This window comes from Rhinopithecus bieti, unplaced genomic scaffold (genome assembly GCF_001698545.2).
Source record: "Rhinopithecus bieti isolate Rb0 unplaced genomic scaffold, ASM169854v2 scaffold_33432, whole genome shotgun sequence".
In the NCBI taxonomy this organism is placed as follows: domain Eukaryota; kingdom Metazoa; phylum Chordata; class Mammalia; order Primates; family Cercopithecidae; genus Rhinopithecus; species Rhinopithecus bieti.
In genome coordinates, this window is record NW_016814481.1 from 1,255,685 (window position 1) to 1,265,191 (window position 9,507).

The following is a 9,507-nucleotide window of genomic DNA, read 5'->3' on the forward strand; positions in this document are numbered from 1 at the left end:
TTTTGTATTTTTTAGTAGAAATGGGGTTTCTCCATGTTGGTCAGGTTGGTCTCGAACTCCTGACCTCAGGTGATCCATAGGCCTTGACCTCCCAAAGTGCTAAGATTACAGGCGTGAGTTTTAGTTTTTTTAATAATTTTTTTAGCTGCCTCCTGGGCTCAAGCAATTCTCCTGCCTCAGCCGCCAGACTAGCTCAGACTACAGGTGTACACCACCAGGCTCAGCCAATTTTTTTAATTTTAATTTTAATTTTTATTTTGAGACAGAGTCTCACTCTGTTGCCCAGCCTGGAGTGCAATGGTGCAACCTGGGTTCACTGCAACCTTCACCTCCTGGGTTCAAGTGATGCTCATGCCTCAGCCTCCTGAGTAGCTGGGATTACAGGCATGCACCTGTAGGCACAGCTAATTTTTGTATTTTTAGTAGAGAGGGGTTTCACCATGTTGGCCAGGCTGGTCTCAAACTCCTGACCTCGTGATCCACCTGCCTCGGCCTCCCGAAGGGCTGGGATTACAGGCATGAGCCATTGCACCCGGCTTTTTTTTTTTTTTTTTTTTTTTTTTAGACAGGGTCTCATTTTGTTGCCCAGGCTGGAGTGCAGTGGCACAATATTGGCTCATTGCAACCTCAACCTCCTGGACTCAAGCAATCCTCTGCCTCAGCCCCCCGAGTCGCCGGGATTATAGGAGTGTACCACCACACTCGGCTAATTTTTTTTTTTTGTATTTTTTGTAGAGATGGGATTTTGCCATGTTGGCCAGTCTAGTCTCAAATTCCTGACCTCAGGCGATCCACCCGCCTTGGCCTCCCAAAATGTGAGGATTACAGGCGTGAGCCACCGCACCTGGCCTCCAAATTCTTTTATTCCAGCTTGACTGGAAATTGGAACTGAAATGGCCAAGAAAACAGATAATTAGAAGCCTCCTGTGTTTAAAGTCAGCCTGGATGGGAATGATAACCGAGACAGAAGCATCAATGTCTGGTCATCAGCTGTTAATGAAGACTTTTGTGTTGGTTCCTGTGCTTGGTGAGGGCATCTCTACTTTAGAAATTCGAGGAAGGGTACACCTGTAGACCCAGCTGCTTGGGAGGCTGAGGCAGGAGGATCACATGAGCCCAGGCGTTTGAGACCAGCCTGGCCAACATGGCAAAACCCTGTCTCTACCAAAAATAAAAAATTAGCTGGGCATGGTGGTGGGTGCCTATAATCCCAGCTACTTGGGAGGCTGAGGCAGGAGAATCGCTTGAACCTAGGAGGCAAAGGTTGCAGTGAGCGGAAATCCACCACTGCACTCCAGCCTGGGAGACAGAACGAGACTCTCTCTCAGAAAAAAAAAAAAAGAACAAGGAAAGGCTAGCAAATGTTTACGTATCTTTTATCATGCTGAGGTTAAATCTGTACTTATTCTACGTCTTGGTTTTCAGCTCAGTCTATTTGCTCGAAAGCACAAACAGCTTTGTTTTAATACTGAACATTTTATTTTAAGAGTTCAAGAACTTTGACTTACACTCCTGAGTCTAGAATAAGTTTGTTATAGAAAACCGTATTCATTGTAGAAAATTGCCCTTTTGAACCAAAGCTACACACTTTATCACTGGGTGGGGATGTGGGTTGCTTAGAGCTGCCAGCCTTGGTAATAACGAGCCCCAAATGGGCTCAGTCTTTATAAAAGGATGGTGCAGAGCTCTTAACATTAGGAAAACAACCAAAGGCATTTTTCGTTTTTGTAAAATAAGACAAATTTAAGTGATTAGCATCAGAACCCAGGTAGAATCACTGTCTGCCTCTACACTGTCAACAGAGGTGCGCATTGCTTAATAAAAGACAGATTTACGGCTGGGCGCTGTGGCTTACACCTATAATCCCAGCACTTTGGGAGGCCAAGGCAGGAGGATTGCTTAAGACCAGGAGTTTGAGACCAGCCTGGGTGACATAGTGAGAATCCCATCTCTACAAAAAACGAAGAAATTAACCAGGTATGGTGGCTCACACCTATAATCTCAGCTACTCAGGAGGCTGACGTGGGAGGATTGAGCCTAGAAGTTCAAGGCTGTAGTGAGCTTTGACGGTGCCACTGCACTCCAGCCTGGGTGACAGAGTGAGACTCCATCTCTGAAGAATTTTTAAAAAGTCTCTTTTAGTATCCCAACAGTAGCCAATACCTCATGGGTGGTCTACCAAGTCTCATCTCTTTTTCCCATATAGACTTTTCCCATCCGTGTTTTCCATGGGAGTGGTCATATTTATATGACACAGCATCTCTCCCTGGACACCGATCCATGGGTGCACATGAATCTCAAACTGGGCCAACGTGTTCATTCCCAAGGAATTTGCAGTGGGGTCTCAGAGAGAGAGTCAACTGATCTCTCTTTGGTTGGTTAGGGGGAAAAAAAAAACAAAAAAAAAAAGCAAAAAAAAACCCCAACATGGTAAGATCTGGAGCGGTTGGTGGTCATATTCCCCCCCCGCCCCTTTTTTTTTTCGAGACAGAGTTTCGCTGTGTTACCCAGCCTGGGGTGCAGTGGCGTGATCTCATCTCACTACCACCTCCGCTTCCCGGGATCAAGTGATTCTTGTGCCTCAGCCTCCCGAGTAGCTGGGATTACAGGCACCCGCCACCACACCCAGCTAATTTTTGTATTTTTAGTAGAAATCAGGTTTCGCCACGTTGGCCAGGCTGGTCTTGAACTCCCGGTCTTGAGTGTTCTTTTTTTGTAAAATAAGACAAATTTAAGAGATTAACATCAGAACTCAGGTAGAATCACTGTCTGCTTCTACACTGTCAATAGAGGTGCGTATTGCTTAGTAAATGACAGATTTACGGCTGGGCACTGTGGCTTATGCCTATAATCCCAGCACTTTGGGAGGCCAAGGCAGGAGGATTGCTTGAGACCAGGCCTTGGCCTCCCAAAGTACTGGGATTACAGGCGTGAGCCAACCCTCCTGGCCGGTGGACATATTTTCTGTCCTGTGGTCTAGGAAGCAGAGAAAGCCAGCCTGCAGTGAAAGAGAAGAAAGGAGTAGAGCCAAAGACGATCAGAGACAGGGAACAGGACATGCACACTAGGGGTGTCGAGTCCCAGTTTTAGTTAATTCCAGAAGCCCAGCTGCATTCCTGTCCCTGCAGGGCATGGCCATGCAGCATTTTCATAAACCCATCTTTTCTGCCTGTTGGCCTGAGTGAGTTTCTCTTCCTTGCAATTCCAAGAATGTGGTCTCAGTCACCACCTTATCACTTCCTCCATCTCCAAACTACAGTTCCCTTTCTCACCCCATTATTTCCCTCAACTTGAACTTCCTTCTTTCCTTCTAGTTCCCTGCAGAAAATGAAAACCATATCCTGGCCCCACAACAAGTACATATTTTCTGATGTTAGAGTCAATAAAAAATGAGGAAGGACTCCTGTCTGTAAGAAGTCCCAGCACTTTGGGAGGTTGAGGCCGGTGGATCAAAAAAATTAGCTCGGAGTTGTGGTGCACGTCTATAATCTCAGCTACTCGGGAGACTGACACAGGAGAATCACTTGAGCCCGGGAGGCGGAGGTTTCAGCCACTGCACTCCAGCCTAGGCTACAGAGTGAGACTCTGTCTCAAAACAAAACAAAACAAACAAACAAACAAACAAAAAAACAGGAAGGAAGGAGGACAAAAATGTTCTTACCCTGACAGGTGTTCCCACTGGAATTATTGAATCGTTCTTCCCCAGACTGGAGTCTATATCCTGGGACACAGCGACAGTAGAAACTTCCTTCAACATTGTGACATGCAGCGTTTAATCCACAATATACACTATAGGGTGGTTCACATTCATTAATATCTGGAACACAAAGAAGGAATTGTGTCATTCATTCAGCAAAGATTTATTGAGCATCTACTATGTGTCAGGAGTTGCGCTCTTTACCCCAGGGTCTGTCCTGGCTTTCCGAGACAAATCAGTTTAGGTAATGGTTATCTTGTTTTTTTGCTGTCTTCATCGACTTTGGTGGGGTTCTCCAAGAAGCAGACATTGAGATGAAGATGTAAGTACAAGTACTTTATTTGAGAGGGCATCCCAGGAAACACTGGGAGGGAAGTCATGAAATGAAACAAGAAACTATCTTTTCTTTCTGAGACACAGTCTCGCTCTGTCATCCAGGCTGGAGTGCAATGGCAGGATCTCGGCTCTCTGCAACCTCTGCCTCCTGAGTTCAAGCGATTCTCCTGTTTCAGCCTCCCGAATAACTGGGATTACAGGCATGCACCACCCTGCCTGGCTGATTTTTGTATTTTTAGCAGAGACAGGGTTTCACTATGTTGGCCAGGCTGGTCTCAAACTCCTGACCTCAGGTGATCCATCTGCCTCGGCCTTCCAAAGTGCTGGGATTACAGGCATGAGCCACCACGCCTGGCTGAAACAAGAAACTATCTCAAATGAACAGCCAAGTTTCCAAAACAGCCCCCATTTTGCCTCCCTTTTGCTCCTTCCTCTGGATGACTTGCAAATTACCCCTGGACAGGTGCAGGGGTCACACCTGTAATCCCAGCACTTTGGGAGGCCGAGGCAGGAGGACTGCTTGAACTCAGGAGTTTGAGACTAGCCTGGACAACATGGTAATAACCCATCTCTACAAAAAATAAAAAAAAAATTAGCTGGGCATGGTGGCACACCTGTAGTCGCAGTTACTTGAGAGGCTTGATTCTAGGAGTTGGAGGCTGCAGTGAGTGGTTTTATTTATTTTGATCAGAGAGTCTCGATCTGTCGCCTAGGCTGGAGTGCAGTGGTGCAATCTCGGCTCACTGCAACCTCTGCCTCCCAGATTCAAGCTATTCTCATGCCTCAGCCTCTTGAGTAGGTGAGATTATAGGCGCCCACCACCATGCCCGGCTAAGTTTTGTATTTTTAGTAGAGATGGAGTTTTGCCATTTTGGCCAGGCTGGTCTCAAACACCTGACCTCAAGTGATCTGTCCGCCTCGGCCTCCCCAAGTGCTGGGATTACAGGCTTGAACCACTGTGTCCAGCCTGTGGTGAGCTTTGATCATGCCACATTAGTCCAGCCTGGGCAACAGAGCAAGACCCTGTCTCTAAAAATAATAATAAAATAATAATAATAATAATAAAATACTTTACCGTTACATGTCTCCAAGGGGAATGTGAATAGTTTCTGCCCAGATCCAGAAACATATCCACTGTTGCAGGTGCAGTGACTGTTATTGACACAGGAAGCATTTGGGGGGCAGTTAGCACAGGAAGCTGCAGGGAGAAGAGGGGCAGGTTAAATGGACTGGGGTCACAAACTCTCCTGTTATAATTAGGCTTTGCCTCTGGATCACCTGAGGTCAGGAGTTCAAGACAAGCCTGGTCAACATGCTGAAACCCCATCTCTACTAAAAATACAAAAAATAGCCAGGTGTGGTGGCGCATGCCTATAATCCTAGCTACTCAGGAGGCTGAGGCAGGAGAATTGCTCGAACCCGTTAGGTGGAGGTTGCAGTGAGCTGAGATTGCACCACTGCACTCCAGCCTGGGTGACAGAGGGAGACTCCGTTTCAAAACATACATACATACATACATACATACATACATACATACATATATATATATTTGTTACATAGGTATACGTGTGCCATGTTGGTTTGCTGCACCCATCAACTCGATATTTACATTAGGTATTTCTCCTAATGCTATCCCTCCCCCAGTCCCCCACTCCCCTGACATATTATATATGTAAATAATAATAATAATGGGGCCTTGCCTCTGGGCAGGGCCTCTCAAGGTTGTGTCTTTTCCTCTTGTGAGATCTAAGCACGTTAAAAAATTAGAGTGTCCAGGCATGGTGGCTCACTCCGCCTGGTGAGAATTTTCACATGGTGAAACCCCGTCTCTACTGAAAAATACAAAATTAGCCAGGTGTGGTGGCAGGTGCCTGTAATCCTAGCACTTTGGGAGGCTGAGGCAGGTGGATCACCTGAGGTCAGGAGTTCAAGACAAGCCTGACCAACATGGTGAAACCCCGTCTCTACTAAAAATACAAAATTAGCCAAGTGTAGTGGCTCATGCCTGTAATCCCAACTACTCAGGAGGTTGAGGCAGGAGAATTGCTTGAACCCGGGAGGTGGAGGTTGCAGTGAGCCGAGATGGCGCCATTGCAATCTTACCATGGTGAGAAGCATGGTGAGTGGCATGGTGAGCATGCCTGTTAACATCTGTAATTCCAGTGCTTTAGGAGGCCAAGGTAGGAGGATTCCTTGAGGCTGGAGTTGGAGAGCAACCTGGGTAACATAGCAAGACACTATTGCTATAAAAAATAATTTAAAAATTAGCCAGGCATGGTGGCATGTGCCTGTAGTCCCAGCTACTCTGGAAGCTGAAGCGGGAGGATTGCTTGAGCCCAGGAGTTTGAGGCTGCAGTGAGTCGTGGTCATGTCATTGCACCGCAGCCTGGGTGACAGAGTGAGGCTCTGTCTCTAAAACAAACAAACAAACAAATTTGAATTTCTAGGGTACCGTGGGAGGTAGATTCTGATCATGGTATATGTTAAGGTATCTTTTCTTTAGACTTCATGATTATGAAAATGATAAATTCACAGAATTGAAAAAAAAAATCCAACAATAAGTCTCTTATTACCCCAGATTCTGAGCTGTCTACTGCCTATTGTATACTTTTCAGAAAAATTCCAATCCATAAACACACATATGTGCATCCTTTTTCTTTACATTATAGGAACAAAATACACGTACTGCTCTGTTTGGTTTTCCTGTAAAATTTTGCCTGAGAATTTTTTCTACAGCTTCACGTGTGGAGAAACCTCATTATTTTAAAAGGCATTGCAGTGTCCATCCTGGGAATGGACAGTGCCAAATATGCAACTGAAGCAAGGTTGTAATTGACCATGCATGCAAGTCTTAATGCATTTTGGATTTTGTTTTATTTTACTTTATTTTTTAAGAGATAGGGTCTTGCTCTATTGCCCAGGCTGGTGTGCAGTGGCATGATCATAGCCCACTGCATCCTCAATCTCCTGGGCTCAAGCAATCCTCCTGCCTCAGCCTTCTGAGTGGCTCAGATTACAGGCATGTGCCCAGATGCCCAGCTAATTAAAAAATTTTTTTGTAGAGATGGGGGTCTTGCTATGTTGCCCAGGCTGGTCTCTTAACTCCTTGGGCTCAAGTGATCTACCTGCCTTGACCTCCCAAAGCACTGGGATTACAGGTGTGAGCCAGCATACCTAGTCTTTGGAATTTTATTTTTGGGTAAAACTAAAATTATATGTTATATAATTTGTATGTTATAATATAATATATAACATAATATATAATTGTATATTATAATATATAAGATATATTTATACACACATATATACATACATACACACACGTATATATATAGTGTTTTCTTTATCCACTTGTTGATTGATGGGCATTTGAGCTGGTTCCATAGTTTTGCAATTGTGAATTGTGCTGCTGTGAACATGCTTGTGCAAGTATGTTTTTGTATAATGCTTCTTTTCCTCTGGATAGATACCCAGTAATGGGATTGCTGGATCAAATGGTAGAGCTACTTTCAGTTCTTTAAGGAATCTCCACAGTGTTTTCCAAGGTGGTTGTACTAGTTTTAATTCCTACCATCTGTGTAAAGTGTTCTCTTTTCACTACGTCCAAGCCAACATCTATTATTTATTTATTTATTTTTGGAACAGAGTCTCGCTCTGTCGCCCAGGCTGGAGTGCAGTGGCTTGATCTTGGCTCACTGCAAGCTCCGCCTCCTGGGTTCACGCCATTCTCCTCCCTCAGCCTCCCGAGTAGCTGGGACTACAGGCACCCACCACCACACCAGGCTAATTTTTTTTGTGAGTATTTTTAGTAGAGATGGGGTTTCACCGTGTTAGCCAGGATGGTCTCGATCTCCTGACCTCGTGATCCGCCTGTATCGGCCTCCCAAAGTGCTGGGATTACAGGCGTGAGCCACCACGCCCGGCCAACATCTATTAGTTTTTTGATTATGGCCATTCTTGCAGGAGTAAGGTGGTATTGCATTGTGGTTTTGATTTGCATTTCTCATATAATTAGTCATGTTGAGCATTTTTTCATGTTTCTTGGCCTTTTTTTTTTTTTTTTTTTTAAGACAAAGTCTTGCCCTGTCGTCCAGGCTGGAGTGCAAAGGTGTGATCTCGGCTCATGGTAGCCTCCACCTCCCAGGTTCAAGTGATTCTCGTGTCTCAGCCTCCCGAGTAGCTGGGGTTACAGATGCACCCCACCACACCTGGCTAATTTTTGTGTTTTTGGTAGAGACGGGGTTTCACCATGTTGGCCAGGCTGGTTTCAAACTCCTGACTTCAAGTGATCCACCTGCCTCAGCCTCCCAGAGTGCTGGGATTACAGGCGTGAGCCACCGTGCCTGGCCTGTTGGCAATTTGTATATAGAAGAGGTGGTATTGTACTCAGTGGAGCAAAATAGTCACCCACTAAGTATGCACAATTCTCCTAGGGGGACAGGGAGAGGCAGTACCCTCTGCCACTCATTTCTTTCCTATCCCTTCCCTTCCTGCCCAGGTTCTGCTTAGTTCAAAGTGAGCTCTAAAAATCTACTCTTAATCTTTTCTAGGACTTAATACCTTACCATACTGAGTATACTGGTTTACTCAGTATGGGGAGTGGGAGGCTGGGGGAGAGATAGCATTAGGAGAAATACCTAATGTAATGTCAAGTTGATGGATGCAGCACACAAACATGGCACATGTATACCTATGTAACAAACCTGCACGTTGTGCACATGTACCCTAGAACTTAAAGTATAATAAAAAAAAAAGAAAAAAAATTACCATCTTAGCCATTACTAAGCGTACAGTTCAGTGGAATTTAATACATTCATAATGTTGTGGAACCATCTCCATAACTGTTTTCATCTTGTAAAACTGAAACTCTATACCCACTAAACATTCACTCCAGGCTGGGCTTGGTGGCTTATGCCTGTAATCCCAGCAATTTGGGAGGTCGAGGTGGGCAGGCGATTTGACGCCAGGAGTTGGAGACCAGCCTCGGTGTCATGGTGAAACCCAGTCTCTACAAAAAAATGCAAAAATCAGCCCAGCATGGCGTGTGTCTCTAGTCCCAGCTACTCGGGAGGCTGAGGCACGAGATTCACTTGAACCCGGGAGGTAGAGGTTGCAGTGAGCCGAGATAGCACTACTGCACTCCAGCCTGGGTGGCAGAGTGAGACTCTGTCTCAAAAAAAGAAGAAGGCCGGGCGCGGTGTCTCAAGCCTGTAATCCCAGCACTTTGGGAGGCCGAGACGGGTGGATCACGAGGTCAGGAGATCGAGACCATCGTGGCTAACACGATGAAACCCCGTCTCTACTAAAAATACAAAAAAACTAGCCGGGCGAGGTGGCAGGTGCCTGTAGTCCTAGCTACTCGGGAGACTGAGGCAGGAGAATGGTGAGAACCCGAGAGGTGGAGCTTGCAGTGAGCCGAGATCACGCCACTGCACTCCAGCCTGGGCGACAGAGCGAGACTCCGTCTCAAAAAA

General features: G+C 45.7%; 1 protein-coding gene across 1 annotated transcript in view; it reads right to left on the reverse strand.

The window, feature by feature from the left end:
• The window catches only part of ADGRE3 (adhesion G protein-coupled receptor E3), a 70,069-nt gene that overhangs the window by 50,455 nt on the left and 10,107 nt on the right, over window positions 1-9,507 (reverse strand). Inside the window, exons 3-4 of the mRNA XM_017851219.1 lie at window positions 5,109-5,231; window positions 3,662-3,817 (exon numbers count right to left, since the gene is read on the reverse strand). Coding sequence (XP_017706708.1) covers window positions 3,662-3,817; window positions 5,109-5,231 — 279 coding nt within the window. The remainder of the gene's footprint in view (window positions 1-3,661; window positions 3,818-5,108; window positions 5,232-9,507) is intronic.